This window comes from Gallinula chloropus, assembly GCF_964237585.1.
Source record: "Gallinula chloropus genome assembly, chromosome: 4".
NCBI classification, from domain to species: domain Eukaryota; kingdom Metazoa; phylum Chordata; class Aves; order Gruiformes; family Rallidae; genus Gallinula; species Gallinula chloropus.
Window position 1 is genome coordinate 19,834,405 of NC_140088.1, and position 26,168 is coordinate 19,860,572.

General features: G+C 38.2%; 1 protein-coding gene across 2 annotated transcripts in view; it reads right to left on the bottom strand.

Annotated features, from left to right (window-relative positions):
• Nucleotides 1-931: 931 nt before the first annotated feature.
• Nucleotides 932-26,168, bottom strand: part of PPP6R3 (protein phosphatase 6 regulatory subunit 3) — a gene marked incomplete at its 5' end in the record, with an annotated part of 37,087 nt that continues 11,850 nt past the window's right edge. Inside the window, 12 exons of one of the 2 annotated variants that reach the window (XM_084263304.1) lie at nucleotides 932-2,579; nucleotides 6,050-6,172; nucleotides 9,239-9,389; nucleotides 10,213-10,319; nucleotides 11,644-11,797; nucleotides 13,157-13,275; nucleotides 14,016-14,146; nucleotides 15,725-15,779; nucleotides 17,740-17,837; nucleotides 21,506-21,592; nucleotides 24,121-24,206; nucleotides 24,550-24,665. In XM_084263304.1, coding sequence (XP_084119430.1) covers nucleotides 2,528-2,579; nucleotides 6,050-6,172; nucleotides 9,239-9,389; nucleotides 10,213-10,319; nucleotides 11,644-11,797; nucleotides 13,157-13,275; nucleotides 14,016-14,146; nucleotides 15,725-15,779; nucleotides 17,740-17,837; nucleotides 21,506-21,592; nucleotides 24,121-24,206; nucleotides 24,550-24,665 — 1,279 coding nt within the window. In that variant the 3' untranslated portion in view covers nucleotides 932-2,527. The remainder of the gene's footprint in view (nucleotides 2,580-6,049; nucleotides 6,173-9,238; nucleotides 9,390-10,212; nucleotides 10,320-11,643; nucleotides 11,798-13,156; nucleotides 13,276-14,015; nucleotides 14,147-15,724; nucleotides 15,780-17,739; nucleotides 17,838-21,505; nucleotides 21,593-24,120; nucleotides 24,207-24,549; nucleotides 24,666-26,168) is intronic. The other variant, XM_084263305.1, reaches the window with a different exon arrangement.

Consider the following 26,168-nt stretch of genomic DNA (forward strand, 5'->3'; position numbering starts at 1 on the left):
CATCGTAACTACTGATAAATACACTGCAGGAAGTAAAACCTGTACAGAGGTATTAGACTTCTGTCCATCTCACAAATGCACTAAAATAGCTTTTAATGAAGATGACAGATTCCACTGCATGCCAGTCAAATTGGATTAAATGGGCTGGGTAACAACCATTCGGAAGAACTCTCCAAGCATGTACAAAACCTTCATAAGCTTATGTGCGCAGTGAAGTGTTGGTAAGCACACAACCTACACCTCCTCAGAACAAGCTCACACTACATCAAATCTAGGTTAAATCCTGGGCTTAACTCACCTCCCACATAAGCTGTTAAAACTGCCAGTAGAACCCTTAAGACAACTGGAATCAACATTAGGTAAGCCAACGTAGTTTTTACCTCTACTGCACCCGTTAATTACATGGCAAACTACACTGAAGGGTTCATTCCACTTACCACCACTTCTCTCACCTCCACTCAACCAGTATCACCCATCAGAAATGGAGGAAGTGGGACAAAACCCTCCTCCCCCTTTTCAGTTTTGATCTCAGTATGAACTGGATGGCAGATTAATACGATGATTAACAGAAGGAAGGCCACCCTAATAGAAGACCTTGTTGAACTGTAAGCAACAGGGCTGAAAAACAGTTTCAACTGATTTGCTGCCAGTTATCTTCTTCACTTTTCCTGGCTATGTAGGTAGCAAGGGACAAACAGCTCCACTGGAAAGCACTGAGTGTCAAACTTCAGTAAGCCAACACACTGCTCTCCTATATTTGGGATTTCTACTTAGATTGCAATTAATGTGTTGGAATCAGTGATTGTGTTGCCAAAACACTGTTCAGTAACAGATCAGAAAGTGGTAAAGGACAGCTACCAACCTTAAAGCTTATACACAAAACATTTTTGGTCAAGCTGATCTGGAATTAGTTCTGAAGAAACAACTTAGGAACAACTTTATAAAGTACAAATAAAAGGGCAGCCACTGTTACCAATTCCACCTACAACACTGTTTTTTTTCCCCCTCCATTTTCACACAACTGACCAGCATATACCAATTAGCAATGATGAGCACCACTGAAGTTTGCTGCAGAAAATGCAAGAGGAAGCAATAAGGGCAATGCTGTTATACATGTGTGGTTTGGTTTTTTATTTCTGTATGCAATGTAATGTTTAGGCACGTTGCTTGGGACGCCTTCTAAAATAAATCATTGGCCATTGTTTAGAGTATCCTTTTGGATTTAAATACTGGTCAGGAAAACAAATGATGTAAAAAATAAATGAATAACTATTACAGAAACAAAATGGATTTGCATCTAAAAGTGCAGGAGGTGAAGTACTTTAACCCTTTCACCAGACTATGTGGCAATATACATTATATTGCTTCTGTTTGTTTGAGAAGGCTGTTGGAATTTTACACTGACATAGAAAATTATAAATTACACAGAATTAGTTTCCATAATCACTATATATATATACACACAAACCAGCTGTGAAAAAACTGGTTTAGAACATACAAATGAAAGCCTCACACAGATCAGTACAGTGAAAGTAACAATTAACATGCTCTGCTGCCAAAATTTGTATTAAAAACACTATATACCTTTAAAATGCATGTACTGTAATTACATTAGCAGCATGGGCATTTCATTTACTTGACTTGTCTAAAAGGATTATAGCATTTTAAATATGCAGATTGTTCTGAAATGTTCCATTCTATAATGCTTGGTATTAAACTAAATCTTGGTGAATGGGTTAAAAGGCAGGTGAATCACTGAAAACACAACAAGCCATGTGCACTTCAAATATTCTAGTGTTTCACCTGTAAGGTATTGTTTCAAGCAAACAAGACAACAGAACATATGGCTTTACAGTAACATCAATTTGTCAACTAAGTTGTAGCAATAAATACTTAAAATCTCTACCAATAGACTTACATTTTTGATCTGCTTTAAACAATACAGAAAACAATTACCAATTAAAAAACCTGTTGTAAAATGTTGAACACCAAAAAATTCTTATTTAAATCACTTTTGTAAGCTAAAACAACCAAAATAACATTTATAGGGCATTTCTGTTTCAGAAGAAACATGAATTAATTTTCTTTTCTTTTTACAAGGTGAAAAATGTATGAAAACTTCTAATACTTTGGTCACACTAATCAAATAGTTATGTCTCAAATACATTAGATTTGTGTATTCACTTTTTTATAAAACTATTCTTACAGCCATTTTAACTATAGTAACACTACTGTCATCATTACGTGGGCAGCAGGATCTTATTTCACAGGCCACCCATTATTTAGAACAATACAATATAAACATACGCAAAAATTATTGGTATTTCTCAATGTGCAATATTTTTACACTTATGAATTTCTGTACAATGTCTTAAAATCTAGAATATAAATGTTGCTGGTCCTGATCCCTTGCGAAATTAGTGCAGCAGTGACTGGCTTCAACAGGGTCTAGATGAAATCCTCAAGAAACACTCAAACACCTGGATATCAGTTCATTTTCTTCAGCCAAGGTAGCAGACATCACATATCATACAGGGCCATTAACAGATGCCTCTCCTAAATGGGTGTGTTGATCAGTCCTAGGAGGCCAAAAACAGATATAAGTGTACAAGAAACATGAAGGGTCCAAACCAAATACAGGTAGGTGCAAAACAACAAAACCAAACCCCACCAAAACAAAAAACCCAACTAGACCATGTGGAAAATGACCCCCAAGTTGAAGAGAGGACATTCAAGCTAACAACATGCTCATCCCATTTATTTTCTTGAGTCCAGCGTTTCTGGAGTCCTCACTAATCAAGCATAGCACTTTAACTGAACACACCACTGACATGTTTGATCTTTATTAACTGAGCAGCTAAGTGACCTCTAGAGGTGTGGTCTCCCCAAGAGAATCACTAATAAAAAGCTCATTTCTGATACTTCTCCAAATCTTAGTCTGTGAGGCAAATGAAACACTTGGGAGTATTTAAGGTTGCACTGGAAAGCAAGCAGCTGATACAACAGGAAAAACAACACTGTTTTAAACTGCTTTAGTTGCTAATCTAATCTACAAACTGCCATTTCACAAATACTTTGAATGTCAGTCCATTAGCATGAAATGTTCAGGAAGTATGGAGGAAAAACCTGCAAAAGTGAACACAGTAACACAATATGCATTTCTAGATAGGAAGTTTAGTGTACACGTGGGCTCAATTGCTCTGGACTAACACAAATCAGTAGTGCTTGAGAACATCAGGAATTGAAAGCAACAAAGGCAAAAACCCTTCACTTTCATTCACTGCAAGTCTATTGAACACATTTGAAGATTCCCTTAAAGAATATAAATACCATTTGGAACTACATATGAGAAAAGTTACCTGTAACTCCTGTTCTCTGATGGTGTACATCACAGAGAAGCCACTCTTGGGTCCGTGCTCTACATGCACATGACCAGCAGGAGTCCCCTAGCTAAGTCTTTGGCTGCTAAGCTCTAAAAACACTTTTTAAAAAAAATATGTACACATTAGACAAAAGACAGACAGCACTAGACAGAAGTAAACAGCTTTTAGAGAAACCTGAAATGTAAGAAACAAGTGCTGCATGGACAGGAAGTCTGACGGTTCGCACAGTGTTAAGTCACTTATTAACTGGAAAAAAGTCAATGACAGAACACGGCTCCTAGCAGAGATTACTACTGCTGGCCACCAGCCAAAGACCTACCTAGGGGACTCCTCCCACCAGTCATACATGCATGGAGCCCCAAAAGCACAATTACGGTTATATTGATATTTATACTGCGCTTATAGGAGGAGGATCTGCTGTGACAGCCACCTTTAGAGAAAGTACTGAGCTCTGCTGAAGCCAGCTGCATTCAATGAAAGGCGTTCCTCAGATTTCCCGTAACTCAAACGCAATCCAACAGCTAGCTCTGAGCACCCTCTGTTGGCTCAGAGAGGCATCTTTACTCAAAAGGCAATCACCTAGTACCCAAAGACTTCACTCCTATGATGCGATGCTTACTGGCATTAAAAAGATGTGTTGATAAACAGAGTCCCTACAGATAAAGAAAAGGTTGTGAAGGAGTTTCTAGGTTTCCCACTTCAGTCAAGTATACAGTTTTGGGTTGGGCTTTTTTTAAAAATTATAATTAGAACTCACTTATGGATTGAATTTATGGCATTTATGCAGAATAGAAAGTTCTGGCTTACCAAAAAAAAAAGCTATCACTGTTTTAGAGTAACAACCAGTACCACAGAGGTCAGAAAACCTGATTAAATTACTCTAAAACCCAGAATTTAATTTACCTAACATGCTTGCACCTTTTTTAATTTGCATAAAATATCACCAGAACATGCATTAGAGTGCATCGTACACAGAGCTATACTCTAAATCTCTGCTTACAAAAAGCATTTCAACTTTGTCTTCACTAGGAAGTTATACATAATGCATACACAAAGATATTAAAAATTATTACTTCTGTCACAGGGAAATACGCTTCTCTAGTAATAGTTAAAATCTATTAAAGTCAAGAAACAGTTTTTAAAGTATGAAAGGATCTAGATTCAGAAAATGTGCACGTATATGTTTGATTTTCGGAATCATATCCCTGTTTATACGAAGGAAGAGCGACTCCTGGAATTGCTTTTAATTAAGCAAAATCCTCTCCCTTCAGAGCTCAGCTCCTGAACTAGAAAGCAGCATGTACTGCTCTGACCCCTGCAGCCCTGCCCTGCAGCAAGAGAAGCAGATCCTATAGATTACTCAAGATTTAGCCAACACATATTTAGATTTTCCTTTTGCAAGGGTTTTCCTTGAGACAGCTCAGCTCCTCTGGGAACCCCTGAATTACATGTAAATCAGCAAGTGGCAGCATACCACCCTTTGCCTTTACACCATCAAGCCTGGGAGATTGTGCCTGATGTTCAACAAGCCATCAGTTCTGCTGCGAAACCAACAAACTCTTACCTAATTATTAATTTTAAAATGCTAGAGAATACGTAAGTTTTAGAGCAAGGTCTTCACTGAATACCGCCTTCAATGGAGGAATTCTTCTCAGCTACTTGAAGGCCTTCATTGTTGGAGGCTTTTAATACAGAGAGAAATCCTGCTCTGACTAAAGTCTAGAAACTAGCTCAGATATGAAACACCTGCACTGCTAATATTTGGTGATTAACGTCACCCTACATACATCTGATTTTGGTGATAGAGAGTGTGTGTGTTTCTACACCATTCTAACTTGGGAGACAAAACACCCCAATGTGTGCTTCAACAGAACATGAAACATGAAAAATGCTGTCAAATGCTGCTTTTTATTTTTTAAAAATTAATATTTATGCAAGAGTAGCTTTCTCTGTTTGGTGGTGGTCCCATCAGAACAGTGTCTTGAGAATTACCATTCTCCAAGACTGCACTAGAAACTGCCAAAGAAAAATGTCTTTTCTTCCAGGAAGTATGCTGACTAATCCAGGCTGCTCCATGTTTCATGGAAGTGGAGACAAACTACTCATTTGCTACTCCAAATCTACAAGTATTGAGATTAATACCCAATGAAGAGAAGGATACAAACAATATCTGATTCACAAGCAACTATGACTTCAGGCACTACGTCCTTTCCACACAGCTGCACTACTGGACTCCCTCCCAGTCCAGCTATTCAGCAGTGCAGAATACAGAATGAAAAAGTGGAAGACCTAGTTTATGTAAAATTTCAGGACAAAGTCAAACTTATTCCATTGAATACTTTTTTTATAAATAACCATTTTCATACATGTATCAATTCACTATTCCAACTTGGTAATATATCACAAAACAAAACAGGAATATTTACAACACCCTGCACAACAAACAGTACAAGGCAAATAACACTTTTGACAACTTAAGACTCTTAAAATCAACAGAAAAACATCACTTGTGAGACTTATAAAATAGAATCAAGCACATGTTTAGATTGAGCTAAGCTCAGAGCTGACAATCTACAGGAATTCATTAATCTCTTTAGATCAATCCTATTAGAAAAACATGCAAAACTGCTGTTTAAAGGTTTGAATGCATCTTTGAATGCAGTTACCTCTGTTCTGTACTGCTGTTAGTAGGCTGCAAAGCCGAAGAAGCCTCTTCTGCAACCTCTGCATTCTCTTCTACTACATATTTACATGAAACATCCTGCGAGGTAGACAGTTTTCCTTCCTCACTTTAAACAAAAAATAAAGAAGTTATTCAATTTTTAAGTTTACTCATAGGGAAATTTCAGGCAAGAGGAGAATATGGGGAGACGGGTCCGTATCTCACATGCAAATGGATTTAAAGTTATGATTGCAACATGAAGCTCAAGCACATGGCCCTAGACTTCACAAACACTTAATAATGCACCCGTGTTTACATCCATTAAAACTTGACTGGATAAAAGGGTGGGAAATACAGTGATTACAAATAAGATCAAAAAGGAAATAAGGAATGTGTGTGATGCCTGAAGTGGTAACAGTCAGTCATGATCCTTTACTATACATACCGATAGGATTTCAACACTCTGAAGCCACAAGTATGCAAAAATGGAAGGAAGAAAGTATAAAAGAAATTCAAGATTCCCTCAGAAACTGGCATTAATAAAGTCTGTCCATGAAACATATCAGTAGAATCATTAGCAACTTTATTAAACTCCCTAGTAAACTCCACATTAAGTATGAGTTATGCAGTACTAAGATTGCAGCTTAATCTATTTCATGAAGTTCCTCTCACACCATACCATAGTTCAGTGAAAAAGCAGCACATTCACATAAGCAAACACTTGGTCTTTTACCTGTAAAGCTTTTCTGTCTCTCTATTCCACCCCCTCCCACCTCAGCCACACCATTACAAGTGCACTAAAATACAAATTGACCATATACCTGCAAGAGACAGTTATAAGGTACCTCTGAAGTAGACACAAACATCAATGTTACACCTCTGTGGCAACACATCTATTTATGCAATGACAGGCACATTTTAAGGAGGTTTTTAATCCCCTGCTGATTTTTCTTCCTATTCTTGCAGTTCTCCTTTCAACGAATCCATCTTTTCTCCTATGCCTCCTTATATCTGCAGAGCCTGTAAAAATACTGTCTTTTGCACTGCAAGCTCTCAAAATCCATTTTCCTCATCTGACCCCAGAATCTCTTTTGCCTTGACATTATTTGTTCAAAATATAATGCGGCACCATCACCACCGGAACTAGTCTTCCAATTTGTAAGAGGGGAAGCCTCTACTGTCATCTCCCCTTCTCAGCCTCCATTCAGAACAGAGTTTCAAACCAGTATTTTTGTCTTTTGCAGCTTTCCAAAAATTAACTACCACACTTCTAATGCCCCTCTTTCCTCTCAACATTGATTTCTATGCCATCAATTTTCTAGTGGCAGAAATCTATATAAAATTTGCTATTTTAACTGTCCTTACTCTCTGCCTCAACCCCCTTCCCTGCACTGTTTCAGAAATTTAACTTTCTGCCTCCTATACTTCCTTAATTTCCCCCTTTCCAAATCAAGATCCCAGAGTCCCTATTGCTAAAGATCTCAAGACATGTTTGGAGAGGGGGCTAGAAAATTTCATCTGTGTTCCCCTTCTAACAAAAAGGTTGGGCCAGATGATCTTTTAAGGTTATTCCTGTCCTGGGTGATTCTATAATATTGCCTCCCTTTGCACCCCTGTGTCCCTTTAACTCCAAGACCTGAAGCAATTACTCCCCCACTCAAAGAGGTAATTCCACAAAGGCAGGCAGTGACTGCTACCACATGCTGCCTCATGTTAGTTTTTGCACCACTATCAGAAATCACAGAACTTTAAAGTCCATGTGAACAACAGCAGTTTAAGAAGAGGTGTAAAAACACAGATAACTAAATCCAACTCTAAACACCGATCACAATAGGAGTGCAGATCATATACAAGTGTTCCCCAAAATAAAGAATGATCTGGAGAGCAGATGCATCATTTAAGTCAGCAAAGCATTATGGCTCCATGCCACATCAGTCTGCACTAAGTCACAATCCTTCACTTTGGTTCAATCCCTGTAACACCACCACATTTCTAAGTGCTGTGCAGCCCTAAACACTCCCTAGTCTGTACTGAAAAAAACATCAGAAGGAAGGCGTCAAAAGTGTTTCAAGTTGTTACTTACTGCTTTGATAATCCAAAGTATGGAAGCAGGAGTGACTGAAAGCTGCTGCATTTCAGTTCCTCAACAATCCAAAATTAATAGCACCTATCCACTACCACTAATTGGACAAAGAAAGATGAATTTAAAAGAATGGCAGTGTAAGGACTAACACTGGCAAGTTTTTTCTACTGGAACGGACTGGGAATTTTACTGAAGCTTTCCTAGCATAGGGACACAGATTTTTCAATAATAGAGAAGAAGGTTGCATGCCAAAATTCTAGTAGTCTCTTCTGATTTGTCAAAATAGGGGGGGTGTGTATGTGGCATGACAGCAACACACCAGCTTCAATTAATGAAGTCAAAAATCACATTTGCAGGTCAGACTGATTGTAGCCTCTGCTTCTCTACATGAAGATTTGATATGAAATAAAAACACAGTTCATCATTAAAACTAAGATCATAAGACTTTAACAGAAGATACCTCAAGACCACCATCGGAATCCTGCTTTATTCCCATAAAAAGATCACAATGCTGATACATGTAACATGGAATATTAAGTCAGTTATTCCTGTATCAAACACTGTATCAGAAGATAGCAAAATTAAGCAGTGTGATCTTCTGCTTATTCTAGAAGTCTACGTGCCACCTATAGTCCAGAACAGATTTGAAGCCATCAACCATACCACCAATGGTTATCACCCCCAAATGTCTGATGGGATAGTCTCCAGAGCAGCGCTTCGCTGGCTTTATCTTCTGTTCCCCATCCTCCTGGATGAGAGGGATGGAATTCCAATCCAAATCTAACAATTCTGTGCAAAATTTTAAAAGCTTTGCTTTGATGTGCAATTAACTATGTTAAGAATTATACTTAAAAACACACAGTAATATGCATCAGTGTCAAAAGTTACAGAGTCAGTCTCCATTAATAATCTTCCACTAAAATTAAGGCTTGACAAGGAAAGTTCTGTGATATATTAACTAGCTGGAACTAAAATTTCAAAGCAATCACCTTGGAAGAGGGTTTCTAGTTCAAGCCTCAGGAATTATCGCTCGCAAAAAACTCTTTTTGATGATGTAGTGTTCCATCAGTGCTTATTTTACAAGGGTGGGAAGACAATAGGTATTCTCACCTTTTGAAAACAGCTGTTTCAGTTTTAGCATCTACAGTAAGGCTCAGTGTCTCCTTCATGCTGCCGTTCATTACTGTTTCAGTTACCTTGTCTGCATTTTCTACATCATCCTCCCCATCTGAGCTGGCCTCCATAGCAACACTTCCTGGGGCTAGATATATAAAAGTAATTTAGTACATGGATGGTTATGTTTCTATTTCATGAGCAAGCACACAAGCAAATATAACCAGAATGATATTTTCAATTTCATACACTTCTTCATTTCTTCCTCACAGGAAAGTCACCTTTCTGCAACTCCCACTATACACATATATAGAGCATAAACGTTTCTTACAGATAGAGTCCCATTCCATAACTTTTTCATTTTGTAAGCTACTTAAGGATTTAGATTGACAATGGTTACTGCAATAGAGTTCCCAGAATAACACTTCAGTAGGATTACAGTGATGTATTATTTTTCTGTAGTCAAACTCATCGCACAAACACAGTCAGCATGAGTGACAGTTCCACTGGACCAGTGTCCGCAAGTTTCACTCGTTTCCAAGTCAAGACAAGCCTTTGGGAAGTCCAGTCTCCTTGGACTTCTCATCTGCACTTTTGTTAATAATATATACCAAAAGCTAACTGGCACGTGTTTAGTCTTTAAGCAGTTCACACGCAGAAGATTGACTATGCATGTGCTGATTCTAAGTAACCTGAAAAGGAACAAGTAGGAAGGGAAAAATTTCAACCTTTTGAGTCTACTGCCCCACTACCACACAGGAAAAGACTAGAGGCTACCACTCTTCTCAGGCATCAGCTCAGCTAGGTGTCAACACAGGTGAGGATTCTCCAAACAGAACTAATTTAGCTACTTTGTTGTGGTATTTTGTTCATGATGTGCAAACTTTTAAGAGGTAACAGTAACACTAGCTCCTCTTTGAAATAGGAATAGTTCAGAAATTCTTTGACAAGCCTGACTTCAGTGTACTTACTCTCTAGCTGTGTCGCAAGAGCAGTTACATTTGCACTCAAGGGATCAATTTGGTCTGTGTTTGTTTCCATTTCCACAGGAGAATTACTTCTTAAAGAATCTTTTGAGCTTCAAATACAAAGTAAAAAAGCTTTAGAAACATTTCTGGACAGCAGAAGTCATCATAAAACTTTTTTTGTTCATTATCAAAGTTAAGAAGCCTAGAACTCTAATGAGGAAAGAGCAAATTTGTTTGTTGTCATCTTGGGAAGATGCGATGAACAGAAGTTTAGTAATGCAAAATCCACCTGCACTGAGTTATGTTTGGTGGTGGTTCTATTTTTATTTAACTAGTGTGATTACAAGTAGTAGAATACATGTCCCTGGTAAATAAGGCATACAAATATCACTGGTTCCTTGTAGTGTTTCCAACATTTTTAACTGACTTGCTAAATGCACTCTGCAACTTGGAAGACTCTTCTCTGCTGACTGCTACCCACAGTCCTCATCATCCACTATCAAAGTGTTTTTACTACTCGATTGTACGTACAATATAGCTACAAGTTTCTCATTCTGAAGGCACTCAGAAAATGTGGCCACTTGAAACACTTCTTACCATTTGTAAAATGATGTCTTTTGTACCCACTAACATGACAACTCCAGGCCTTCATTTTCTAAAGGCGTAACTTTATTCCTGATTTACCTGTCTTAAGTGTGACACGATTTACTATAGGAAAAAAAAATCACACTCTTCTATCCAAACTGTTTTAATTCCCAAACAATTGAGAACCACACATATAAAAGGAAGAGTCTTGTAACTGGAAAGGGAATCCCTTCTTGACTTCTACTATCTGGCATCTCAAAATTTACATCTTTATGATTAGGTACTTACACAGAGGACTTCAGTTGGGGTTTTTTTTATTTACAGTTGAAGCCAAGAAAGGCTCATGCATTCTCAAAATAGTGCAGAGCTGCCTATCCTAGATATCATATCTGCATAGCCATGTGAATTTAAAAAAACCCACACCAAAACTACATCTATTTCCTTTATAACATCCATAAAACAGATTCAGACATTTAATGACCTTTACATTCAACCCTTCACTGGGTTCAGTCTACATTAAAAAAATAAAACAAAGACATAATAATAATAAAAAAAAAGCACAGCAGCTCAAATTCTGGTCAGAAACCAGAATTAAAAGGACCCAAATATTATTTTAAAACCCTCTAAGTCAATGACGCACTAGTATCCACACCCATCCTACTATGAGAGAGATCATACAAAGACTTCCCGTTATAACACATAGAGCCTTACGGACACTACACGCCCTGTATTCAACCAGAACACTACCAACACAGGCTTGAGTAGAAATGGACAACCCAAGGAAACTATACAGCAGTTGCCGGTATATTTAGTAGTGAAGAACTTGCCCTGAATCACTAAGATTCTTACCTCAAAGAGGACGTGAACTCTGAAAAGGAAGCCCAGCCAGTTTCTTTCGTTGGCATAGGTTCTTCTGTACTCCACACATCAGACCCAACAGAATCCAGATTGACACCGTGTGCAGTCTCCATGGGTACATCAAAGTTAGCTGACCAGTTTGGTGCTGAAAAACCATCAACAAGGTCATTAGGAACAAATTTAAATAAAAAACTTGCATGAACATATGCCTAATACACTGATTCTCTATATTTACATTCTAAAAGACCCAGAAAAATTCATAACTAGACTTTAAAGCACATGCAGAAGAATCTTCTATGTACTGTTAAGAAAATGAATGCATTCCCTAAAAGGGAAATTCTGCTAGTAAGGCAGAATTTTAAAAAATGTAACTCAGTATTCTGCTAAATATTGACATAGCTTATCTGAGAAACAACAACCACCATAAACCATACTAGGATCATAGGCATAAACCCACTTTATTCTTTAAATTTACATTGACATGTTAAAATTTTTCAAAACTTTGTTTCCTGTGCACATTTTTTAGCACACAGGAAATGTCAGCTTCAGTACGGACAGTCTCTAAACATTCTCATGCACTAACATCACTTCTAAGTTTCAGAAAAGTTTAAGGCTTTTAACTACTTAAAAATATTTATTGGGATTTAAAATTTTGCAGCAACTGTGACTTAGCAGAACCTAATTTAGGATAGGTCAATTCGAAATACTTCACCTACCCAAGGTAAACATGTTTTTCATTAACACTTACATACAAAAAAACAGGCTGAAAAGGAAGCTCTGACTAGCAATTAGAAATTCCAACCCAGGCAGATATGGGAGGAGACCCACATGGATCAAAACTTGTTTGACACACAGATGCCAACGACACCAATCTGACAAAAGAAAAGAAAACCCTTAACTTTTCCTTCTATTTAACTTAATTCCTTACAGTCTAGATAAAAACAGGGCTTTTACCTACAGATACTGCCAGTGTAACTAAAGCCAGTTTAATCTAGTGTGACTTGAATGTGAGAACTTTTTAATCAATTAAGTTTCCACGTAGGAGTCTACCAATGAACATCTTCCATTCACACATGAAACCAGACCAGTACAAATTAGCTTGACTTCTCTAGGAAGTCCTTTTAAAAGAGCATCGTTACATGAAAAGTTGGTCTGAATGGCTTCCAGTAAAGATAACCTTATTTTACGTTAGGAGATAAACAAACTATTAGTTTTGCAGGCACTCAAGATCTATAAATGAATGTATTTCATCCTTCCCTGATTCCTCCTCCTTTTCCTCTTCAGGAGTAGAAACATGAATTTTAGAGCGACTAACTTCACTCAAGACATGCAAAGAATTCAAGAACTTCCATATGTTTGCATTCTTTTGCATATTTACAGTGGGAAAGACTACTTTATTAAGACAGCTGGAGTAAGTATGGCAAATGAGGAAGACTTCTATGAAATATAACTGCAAGATTTAACTTTCCTGTAATTCAAAGCAGCTGGGAGAAAAGCTACGTACGTTCACTTAAGTCTACTTCCATTTTGTCCTCTGTATTGGTGTGCGATTCAAACAAGTCTTGTTTTGTTCCATCCTCCTCTTCAGAATCCGTACTTTCTTCGCTGTCCGTACTGCCCGAACTTAAAATACAAAGAGATAGTTGACACTGTGTTTAGTATCAGACCCTGAGCACAATGAAATACTAGAGAGTTTGAGGCTAAAGAGAATTACAACAGCTATCATTTCTGACAGCTTGAGATATAATTTGAGAGCTGTTAGTATTTTGTATTTCTCTCATTTCTCTCTCAAACACAAGGTTTAAGCAATCACAATATCATCAAGAGAAGTAACTGGCTTCGTACAGAAGGTATTAGCAACATGCACTTCAAAGGTTGCAAGAAAGCAAGAGACAGGGTTCATGACTCAAGCCGCAAGAAGGTCAGAAAAGCCAACGCTACCCTAGGACAAAATTCAGTATGAAGGGAAGCTGCATAGTCCTAACAGTTGGGGACCAGATACTCCTTCCCCTCAATGCAGCTTCCTATGCCACTTTGTCCACAACCACACTGATACCGTAGAGAGGACAGCAAGGTCTACAGAGGTGTGTGGAGCTGGACAGCCTTGTCCAAGGCAAGAATGCCTTAGCAGGTAACGATAAACAAGAAGAAAAAAACATGCTACTAAAGCTGAAGTGCAGGAAGAAGCAAGTAGGCAGGGGAACTGTTGCCATCTTCTCCAAGTTATGGGTGGAAGACATTAAAGCATCCCCCTACTCATTTCTCCACAGATTGGAAACACTGGACCACCTGTGCTAACAGCTACATACCCAGTATTGAGGGCTCACTATACTGCTATTTGAATGAAAACCACATTTTCTTACCTGGAACGCCTCTGGGACTCTGGTGTAAATGTAATATGTTTTTCTTCCCAAATGTCTTCTTCGTCAGAGCCACCATCATCAAACTGCTGTATTCGTTCCTTACAGCATGCCTCAAACAAGGCTATATTGCCCTAAATACATCAAAAATACAAAATGTGTATTGTTGATTAATCATTCTACCTCCATTAGTAAACTTTTTGGGCATACAGGACTATTATGAAGAGAATCTTAAATCAGTGCTGAAAAAAAAGCATCTTTAAGAGAAGCAGAAAACCAGAATGCCTTAACTTAGAGCTTGTCAAGAATGACACCAAAGAGCTTTTCACACAACCAGACCACCAAGTACTGCAGCTTTATTTTCTGCAGTGGGATTCATTTCAGCTAAGCTGAAGTGTAATATCTGGGGTTAAAATCTCTGTTGTTATTGAAAGTTGCAGGGGAGCAAGGGGAGTGTGTGTAGGCACTGCAGGAGTGGCTTCTGTGGGGTCACTTCTGTGAGAAGCTGCTAGAAGTTACTCCTAGGTCCAACAGAGCTAGTACCAGCTGGCTCCAAGACAGACCTGCCACTGACCGAGGCCAAGCCAACCAGTGACAGCAGCAGTGCCTCTGGGATAGCATATTTAAGGCAGGAAAAAAACAAAACATCTTTTTGCCACCAGACAGAGGAGCAAGATGATGTGAGAAACTTTGCAGACACCAAGGTCAGTGAAGGAGTGGGAGGAGGTGCTCCAGGTGCCAGAGTAGAGATTTGACCTGCAGCCTGGGGAGGCCTGACTACAGCAGGTGGTGACACCTGAAGGAGGCTGTGACCCCACAGAAAGCCCATGCTGAAACAAGGTCCTGCCAGGAGCTGTATCCTGTGGAGAGAGAAGCCCTTGTTGGAGCAGTTTTTCTGGCAACACCTGTGACCCTGTGGAGGACCCACACTGGAGCAATCTGGTCCTGAAGGTCTGCACTCCGTGGAAGATAACCATATTGGGGAAGTTCGTGAAGAACAGCCCATGGGAAGGGCTCACATTGGAGAAGTTCATGGAGGACTGTCTCCCAAGACAGGGACCCCATGCTGGAGCAGTGGAAGAATAAGGAGTCCTCCCCTGAGGAGGAAGGAGTGGCAAGATGATGTGTGATCAATTGACCCCAAACCCCACTCCCTGTGTCCCCTGCGCTGCTTGGAGGGAGGAGATACAAGATATTGGGAATAGAGCTGAGCCTGGGAAGCTGTGTCTGTTTTGCCCATGACAGTAATTGGTGAGTGACCTTTCTCTGTCCTTATCTTGACCCACAAGCCCTTCCTTCTATCTTCTCTCCCCTGTCCAGTTGGGGGGGAGCAGGGGGCTAGTAATAGACCAGTTTTGGTGGGCATCTGGCCTCCAAACAAGGTCAACTCACCATACCTTGCCTTCCTGTCACCATAATCTCACTGGAAGATTGAAATAACTTCTACTCACAACTGAAGTATGTACAAATCAGATCCAACCCTGTTCTTGAGCCTGGCTTAAGAAATCAGAAGCATTTCTGTTTAATATTCATCAGAAAGAACAACAGTGCCTTTCAATTTGAAGATCTCAAGACACAGCAAGAAGGCAGGGTTGTTATTTTCCACAGATTACAAACCAAAGGTGTGAACATAACCACCACCAAAAAGCCTCTGAGGTCACATCAAAGTTTAAGACAGTAACTATTATGACAGTACAGGAAGACATACTTACACTTTCATTTGTGTTGAGGGTAAAGTTGATGTCTGATACTCGATCAAAAGAAACACTACAAAAGAGCAGATGTATGCAATAAAACAAGATGTTTTGTTATGACACAAAGACATTTCTCTTAGATTTCTCATTACTCTGAAGAGGCCTGGCATTCATGTGATTTTTCTAACTGGAAAATATTTTTAAAAATACAAAGCAATGCCATGTCTACCCTAGAGTTCGGGTAGTTAGCTGTGAATATGCAACAAGCCCAAGCAAGCCAAACTGAAATACTCTACTGTTACGCACCAGAAAAAAAGTAGGCCTGAAGAACACCTAATCTGACTACAGTCTGCAATTATACAGCTCAGAATCCTAGAGAGATGTGTGCTAGTGGTTCTTATTCCTTCTAACTGATTTTACTATTCCATAAGAGGACCTGCTCATAAGGAAGGTGAAAAACATCATAGCAACTTCTGTTTCCTAAAGATACAGAAACACATCTTCACGTATTAAGCTATCAAACAGTTTCACTGAAGTAATTACAAACATGCCTTAGACTAAAATATAGCTTAAAAAATATAATCTCTTGGGGAAGCAAAACAGAGGAGAAAGATGGGAAACACTATCAGGCTCAATGCATTTCCCCCCCCCCGCCCCTTCAGGCATATCTAGTGGTTAACTCAAAGCATTCTTGCAATCCTCACTGCACTACGAAGTAGGGGACAAGATAAGTGGTCTAAAGGAGCACAAATTTTAAGTATGACAATTACTGTGCAAGTTGCCATCTGAATTACTGTACAACAGTAAGCAACTGTAATTCCTGCTCAAACAGTATATCTTTAAAATTATTTTAATCTACTTCTTCATTCAACTCATAAATACATCATCATTCCACCAATCACAAACCTCAAGATACCAGTTACACAAGCAGTTACCATCTTCTCATTAGGACCAGAGTACCAAAGACATGATCTTAAAGGAATTCCAGGTCCTACCCTTGCCAAACTCCACTTGATTGTAGCAAAGTTAAAGATTATCTTAAATTGCTTCCTCTCCCATTGTAACTTAATGTATAATTTTAGGAGATTGTGGTGTAAAAAGGCAGCAATACTTCTTAGCACATGCAAGCTTCAGTCAACCATTACTTACTAAGCATGCCTTACAGAGGAGCACTGAGACACTTTATTATATATTACCCTTCAGTAAGGCATATAGCTCCTTCAGCAAGGCATTTTACTCTTACCTGCATGTTCTTGCATCCCAAACAATGAATTCTTATAAAAAACCAAATAAATTATATTTTCAGCAAGAACTCCTTTCTCTTTCCCGTTATGGCATCAGTTTACTTAGAAGACAGGTATCAGTTGTTATCTGAGGTGGGTTTTTTTTTGTTGTGGGGGTTTTTTGGTGGGTGGTTTGTGTGTGGTGTGTCTCCTGCTGTTTGGATTTTTTTTCTTTAACCTGATGACAATTTTTCTCATTTCCTCATCACTTACCGTATTTGTAGAAGCAAGTCTTAACTGCCTTGACCTTGGGAAAAAACTGGCAGATTTACAATGCCCTTCTTTACCCTCCCCCACAGAAAAATACACTCACAGACATGTTGTTCCTGTCATCTTTTCCAGGAAAGTTTAGAAGTATAGCTATTACCCAGTCTGGTACATAGATTCAGCAGGGAAAATAATGAAAGAACAAAAGCTACTTTGAAGCTCAGAGAAAGTGCACGTGCCCCCCAAGAATGTCATGTCACTGGACAGATACAACTTTCAAAATCAGAATAATTCAGATATTTATTCAGAAGAACTTCATTCTCATGTTTGTACAGCCAGGACATTAGGAATGGAAGACAGGCTGCTGCTTTTCTCTGTGAACTGTTCAGAGAGGCTTCTATCAATGCACACAGATGGTACAACACAGGACTGGCAATTGCCTCACAATCCTTTACTTGTATTTATCATCAGCAAACAGCCAAATACACAGTAAAAAAGGAAATTCCCGAGACCATGTCAGAGCCAGGGTAACGTTATACTCACTTGCCGATGTCATCTTGATCAGCAAACTTCTCATCGTTGAAGCCAAACTGGTCAATAAAATTGGACGTCATTTGTTGCATCTGATAATCAGAAAAGGCCTGGCAACCCCAGGACCAATGACAGTGATATAATGATTCTAATAATACTCTAAATCCTATTTGCCCATTTTGATTCAAAGAAATATAACTGTCTCTAATCTAAAACATAAAGGACAAGAAAAGGATTCGATTTACACTCTGAAAACTGACTACACACCTACTTACATTTATTGACTTGAAAGCCTGTCCAATAGCAACCCTAAATAAGAAAGTTAAATCTCTAGTTTAACCCCATTAATAATCAACACCTTTCTGAATACACCCCAAGGAAACAGTGAAACACAGTATACTAGATAAAATAAAAAGCTGTCTTAAAAACTGTCTTTGTTCAAAATATGAAGTTAGAAAGTGGTAAGAACTAGAAGAGTACACTAGATATAGATACTAAAGCACAGTTCCATGTTATCATGTAGTTATCACTAGAAACATCAATATCTAGTAGAGAAACTATTACACATTTTACATCTCAATGCAGCACCACTGACTCAACTATGTTGTTTTGGTTTTTTTTTTAAAAGAAAGATGCCAGCAGATTGGTATACACACATTAAACATATACATGGGTATTTTCTTCTATCACAGAATGGTATGGTTTGGAAGTGATCTCTGGAGATCATCTAGTCCAACCCCTGGGATAAGCAGGATCACCCAGAGCACAGGACCACATCCACAAAGGTTTTTACTATCTCCAGAGGAGACTCCACAACCTCTGTGGGCAGTTCGTTCCAGTGCTGTTATTCTCAAAATAAAGAAGTTTTTCATCAGATTAAGGTGAAGCATCTGTAACAATAGTTTCTGACCCTTATTTACCTGGAATAGAATTTAATTATCACACATTTTCTAGGGAATCTCAATAATGTTATTTCCATGAGTAAAGTCAGCTAATGCTAAGATAGAAACACAGCTGTCACATCAACTCTCATGTTTTCTTACCCAGGTAGCTAAAAGGACTATAAAGACAAAACCTTTTGACAAAGGAGGTAACACTGAAAAAAATTAAGATGGAAAGAAAACATGAGAATGTCTTTGATTGAGACATTATGAAAACTGAAGAGAAAAGAAAGAAGATACAGGATACATACAGCAAGACAGTTTCAGGACTGGGTCTGAGAAACCCACTATGCTAATCCAGGCCATAGCAAGAACTCTCTACATTTTGATCCTAAATTTTAAAATCTGATAGTTAATTCTGAAAGAATTCTGGATTTGATATTAACACAATTAGCATATCAACTTTACTGACTGTCACCTCTAGTAAATACTCTTCTTTACATTGGTTACTGTGACATATTCTCACTATTACAGATATTAAAAAGCACCTGCAACTGAAAGACATTACTTAATTACTTCCATGAGAATAAAAAACAAAGTTAAGCAGACTTGTTAGTTTTACAGAAGGTGCAACCATTAAGAACACCACCAGGATAAACAGAAAGTTAAGAGGTGAGATTTTTGAAATCAGCTAGCTATGAAACTAGCGTGAAATCTTGTCATTACATAAAAATTGTCTACAAGTATATAAAATGCAGTTATAAACTGCTAGTGTCTCAGACCCTAGACAGTTCTATCCAATTCTCCAATGTATTTTCGGTAGGCTTAAGAGAGACAAAAAGCAATCCTAAGCTGTGGAGAACACACCACCAGCACCACAGAGTAAAAGTTTCCAGAGCCACAGCAAGACAGCATATTATACACTGCTGGCACGAGAAACCTTAAAATCTGGACCTAAGTGATGGTACCATTTTTCAAGCATGTTTGGATTATTACTCAGAAATTTCTATAAACAGCACTTCTGAGAAAAAAAAAAAAAAAGAGGAAAAAAAAGAGAAAGCTTCCCTTCTGGAAAAAAGGGTCTTCACTAGAAAAAACTGAGCCAGGTTTAGATACCAGAAGAAAGAAATCATAGCAAATATGATTCTCCACAGGCAGAAGTTAAATTTGAGAAAAAGAAACCAAAGATAGGTTCCCTAGTATTTTCCTCCTTTATTAATTCCAAATGGGTCCACTTGTATTTTGGAAATTTGCTTCCTTTAACTGGTCTAGAATAGCTTATTCTAGTTGAAGCCAGAGACACCTTTATGAATACATTTGTGCAGGTGGAGAGTGCTTTAAGTAACTTCAATGCCTTTCCTGTGAGTGATTTACCTTGCCTAGTACCCTGCTTTCCTTACAAGACCACTTTAGAAAGTATAGTTCACTATGTTAGGAAAAAAAATATTAGCAAATGATAAAAAGCCTGAAAACCGGATAACCTGCATTTCCCCAGATTACTGGCCTGAAACTGCTGGGATTACCTAGGCACAGCAAGTAAATAAGGAGATGCATGAAAAGCAGAGATATCTGAAGATCTTACTTTCTTACTAGAGCTGCTGACCATAGCACTCCACTTAGCAAGTTTGTATTCAGGTGCACGAAATCAATGAACCAGATAAGCATGCATCAGATTCTTAAAATCTGAGGCACCACCCGTAACTCAAACTTAAAACAACCAATTACTAGTAAAAAACATAGAAGATGTACTGAAGCCAGCCTTAGACTAGACAGTTACTATGTAACTGTTGGTGCAGGCTGAAAGTTTTTGGCTAATGAGCCAGGTAAGTAATGCACATCAGGGATCTATCAGCAGTCTTGTACTGCATGGGTCCCACTCTTTCACCACCAGTGAAAGAACTGCAAGATGCATGTTTCAGGTAGCACAGTGCTACTACAGAAACGCTGTCATTCTTCATCAAAGCGGCACCCATGCTCTCCATAATCAGTCGTTGCAAAAATATTTGAATACCATAACCATATTAACCACTGTACCTTATCAATCAGTCAGCTATGAAAGCATTAAACTTCAAGGTGGACACAGCTTTGACTTAAGCATTCAGCCTGGTTAATATGGAAATTCCTTAAGCATTTCCTCTCCATTAAACCAAATGATAATTATCTTTGAAACACTCACAAATGAATTGTCAAAAGCATATATTAAATTTAAAAGTAAGCGGTCAAGCCCACTGGAAATTTACTTCACAAAGATGGCTACGTACACTGGCCAGGTAACAAGGGTCTATAAAGTTAAAAGGATATGAGCTGCTAGAACTATCTGTTACAGGAGCATACTTAGCTCTTCTCTTATATCATGGTGACAGCTGTAGAGCTTGACGTTTTGCCAAAAACTAGAAGCATGTAACAAACAGCCAACCCTCTTTTGTTTCCTTATCAAAATGAGGGTCAACATTTAAAAAATAATCTATTAGCAAAATCAAACAGATACTCATGTTTGCTTTCATAGCAATTCACACTTGCCAGAAAACACAATTATGAGCCACCACTGCAAATGTCTGTATCTAATAAGAACTACGGTTATCACAGAAACTCTGTTCAACTCTGCCAGACAGCTGGCATATAAAATGTGCTTTTAAGGTAATGAGTAGGTATCTGCCCACACACAACATAATCAAGGACTTAAAACTGGAAGGCATACCAAGATACTGCGACTTGTGTTAAAAAACATAGCTTTGGGTTTCATAAAACAGTTGTGTCCATGGATAGACCTAAGTTTTATTTTGAATTTTCTCAATTCATATTTGCCTATGAGAGAAGTACAAGTTCCAAGGCTATTTTAAAATTTCTTATTTATTTTTCACACAGACAAGTTATGCTGTTGAAAGAATTCAACTCACCTGCTGCAAAGAAGAATCCTGTGAGAAGCCTGTTTCTTTAAAGTCAATTTCATCATCACTGGAAGAATGAATGTGGCAGGTAGTAACCTAAACAAAGAATTCTGTCACTTGCATAGTACATGACAGTCATTCAAGTATACTCATACTATCTGTCTGAATGTTCAGTTTCATATCAAAACAAGAAATCGAATAGTTTTTAGTTTTCCCATCTGCTGTACCAGGTAAACCAGTCCCTGAAATATTTCCACAGTTTTAATACATAAATGAGTATCAGATACCCCCAAAAAGCCAAAGCTTTTGACTCCTTCAGAATGACTATGTAAGATTAAAAAGCCAGTCCTACAGTTATCTAAAGCAAAATGAGACAAAAACTTGCATTGTCTTTGTACTGCACAGAATATACTGAACAGCAAGAAAAGTAGTAGCTGCCAAAATACCAGCTATACACAAAGATTTTCCTCCAACATAGAAGCATTAGGGAAAACATCTTCAGTAGATACAGCATTTACAAAAAGACAAAAGAATTAAACTTCAGAAATTCATAACTGGTGTGTACTTGCAGAAACAAAGGTGGAGATGTTGCCATAGCAAAAGCAGTTTAAAACATTACCCTTGAATGCTGACATTTTTAATGACCCAGCACTAGACTAGCAGGAATAGTTTACTCAATGACACAGCTATGAAAGCAACCTGGTTCTTGGAAGTACTCATCTTCAATCAGAACAGCCCTCCAAAAAGTAACTTTAGCCAGGAGTGTAATTGTCTTAAGTAACAGTAGCAACAGTTCATCCTTAAGACATTCTATGAAGGATCACTAGTATAAAACAAATCTAAAGATGACAGTTTATACTGCATTATAATATATTTCATTGTTCTACATCCACCTAGAACTCCATGTTACAGACTCTCAAGTGATCTCTGGTAGCACATGGATTCTTTATTTTTGAAGAAAATACAAAAGGAGTACTGGAAAACATATAAGGCTTTATACATATCACACATGTTTTTATGCTCCCACAAATACCACAGGGCAATTCTACAAGTCAGGACACATGTGCAAGAGAAAAACTAAGACTATTCTTAGCCATGTGCTTTTATGCTTTTTCCTTTTTTAGTAGAACACTTACTTTGAAATTAAATAATTGGGAGTGCTTTATTCTTGCACATCTACCATTCAACACTGCACTGCAATTTGCATACTAGAAGCACACTGAATTCAAGTTAGTGAATTTATGAAAGAAACCTGACCTACAAACACTAAAACTATCAGTAAGTGTGAAGAAGAGTAATTTATCAAATAATCTCTGGGTTTGTGTCTGCATATGAACTGTTACATCAAATGAGAGACCAAGTCCATCAAAGGTTGTACTCACTGTACATGTATGAAAATATTCTTGCCAAGTATGCACACTTCAAGGCAATTATATGGCATTCCAAACCACAACTTGAGGTGCCCTAGATACTGGATACCATTCCCCCTCTCATGGGCACGTTATGAGGGGACAGAAGCTAATATACCTGCTCCTACAGCTGCAACTTGTTGGGGGGGTGAGGATGGGGTGGGGGGTGAAGACACACAAACCCAAGAACTTGTTTATTTTACTTTAATTAGAGCCAGCGAACAAGTTCATCCCTGGTTCATCCCTTACTGCTGTAACAGAAGCTAGCTCCAGGACACTGGAGCTTAGAATATTCTGCTTCTTTAGGTGACTTTTCTGGACCTTAACAAGTAGCAGTTTCTAACACAAGGAATGAATTCACAGGGTCTTGGAAAAGATACCTACCATCTGTACGTCATTTGTTCCAGCCTACAAGCAGCACAGTTTCAGATTATATTCCCTATTGCTTTTATTGCCACATACATCATGTTAGCATTATGTTCCAAATATATCATGTTGAAATAGCAAAGTTTAACAGTCTTACAGGTCAATTAATGCAGTACCAGCACAAGTTAATGAAGCCACATGCAAAGCACTGCATTCCTGGAAAAGTCAGGTATATCAGAATTTATTTACTGTTCTGTTGACATTGAAAACAGCCTCTACTTAAAAGTCTCCAAGTGATTACTCTTGAACCGTACATTTAACATTACTAACAAAGCCTCTTCATACTTCTACTTGTTTTGCTTTTTTCTAAAAGTAATTACTACTGCTGTGTGCAGAAGTGACAGGTGCATGACAGGTGCAACAACAGCATACAAGTTACTTAACTTCAAGTGCAGCAACACATACAGGAGGGGATGCAAGGTGGCATTTTCCTATTACACAGGCTTATTTACATGCTGAAGTTAAAGGAATTAATACCAGCTCCCACAGTTTTAGTTTGTACTCTTCAGGCAGGAGCTTTCAAGGACACTAATTTGGAAGCGTAAAGAAATCTTCCTCCTCAGTGGCAGTCTAGGATGATCTACACAGATTGAGCAATTGCAAGATTCCAGTAGAAAATATGATGATATGGCTTTAGCTGAAAACTAACCAGTTCCATAGCTTAGCAACTAGATGTACTTCTGACACAAGTACTAGGTAGTTGGAAAGACTGGATGTGCTGCTGTCAAAAAGAAACTGGGGCCCAAGTAAACAGCTGCAATTTTTGATACCTTACTCATCATTACTTACCAAGTCCACTGTATTCCTCTTGTTAGTTTCTCCTAAGGAGCTTGCACAGAATGTCTCCCATCGCTCCCTGACCTCCTCTGGAAGCTCTAGCATAGGAAACAAAAACATCCCATCCCAATTTGATACTATTAACAATGGACCATCACTTAACTTTTAATTGTTCTCTCCTGCTTTACCAGAAATACTGCAAAGAATATATACACTCTCCTAAATCAGTAAGGACTATCACATCTAAGTTATTTCAGGGGTCTTTGATACTGTGGGGGAAAAAAACAAAACACCCTTAAGCATGTTTAAGGATCTCTGGCTTTAAGTGGTATGCATCAGAAATAATCAGTATTTTCTTTTATCTAACAGCTACCTTTTAATTTGATTCATTTCCTCAAAACTTAACAATGAAAGCCATGAAGACAAACTTAAGAACATTACCTTTAATGAGCTGTTGGACTAGTGTACTGTTTGGCCCCTTATCAGTACTATGCACAATACAGTTTGCTATCCTTGTCAGATGACCCATGTAGCCATGCCGTCTTCCTCCTTCAGCCCTGCAGGAGGAAACAGGAATTCCAATGCCCACATTCAGAGCTACTGTATTTTGTCACAAAATGCTACCAAAATCAAGTAGTACACAAGACCAATGACATAGGGGTTCCTAGCATCTTAAAAACAAAGGTTCACAAAAATAATCAAGATGCCAGTTTAGAAGCCCTAAACACAAACTACCAAGAAGGAAGTGCAGAGTATCTGAATGTATTATTTCTGTTTTCACATTTGTGTTGAGAGAAAAGCATTATCAAGACAAAGACCAAAATTAAGAGATCCACAGTTTTCAGGAAATTTCTGTTCCTGAGAGTGCTTTTTAAACCCCAATACACCAAACATTCTTTTAGAGCTTTGAGCCCATGATCAAACAGAATTTCTTAAATCCCAAGTGTGCTCTAGTACTGCAGTTTCTTAACTGTGTTTAACAGAGCTGGAAGGGTATACGATCAACTGAAATTCAAATTAGGAACATTACTCTCCTAAAGTTCAGGAATGACGCTTACATATATACTAAAGGTACAATTAGAAGGCAGTCCCAGTACTTTTTACTGTGAAAGAACTTAATTGTAGAAACAGGAATTACCAGTTTGACTAGTGCTTTGAGGAGTAGCTACAATCAGCTGAAACTGTTCTAGATTGGAGCGGAAGAGCTAAAGCAAGAATTGTGACCTGGACTGAATTTCTAGCATTCAGCTACAAGCCAACCAGATAGTTGCTGATTCCTATTTTTCCCATTTAGAAAGCACAAAACAAAGTCACAACAGACCCTCTCAATTCACTAGAGAAGCCTCCCATGAACTCGATTCAAATCTCTGTGAAGTGACAGCAGTTCAGGAAGTTACTTACGTTACGCAAACACAGATCACATTACATGATTTTCCACCATCATCAACGTGAGTTAACGAAAACTATGTTACGTCAATGCAGGATGTCATGAAATATCACACTGTTTACAGGAGCGACTTGAGAGAGATTCCTGTCTTGTTTCCTTGACCACTTAACTTACAAACACATCCAAAACTACCAACATAGGATGGGAAAGGTTCTGATTTCTAACATGGGTATGCCATGAAGAGCACTTGTAATTGACAAAGTGGACTGACTTGCCATTGCCTTGCGAAAACATCTAGAAAACAATTTTATCTTCTGCTATCAAATTCTTATTAATCCCAGTGAATCAAACAGCTTTTTACTTTTGGCAGATGTTTACCAGCAGAGAGCAGTCACCCTCAAGCTTCTAGAGATGCATGAAATGAGTGACAATATAAAAAGCATTAAAAATAATCCACTTTCTGAAGCAGCTAAACTAAAAATACGTTTAGATTCTCTTAAAGACTTATATCTTATATTTGGAGTCGTAACTGTGTAAAATTGGGTTAAGGGGTGAATTACTCATTTCTCACAAATAAAAATTAATTCTTTCCAGACAGAAGCATGATCTGAGGTTTACAGCAATGCTTTCCACATTAGTATTTGTGAACATGAGACTAAATATTCAATTCTTC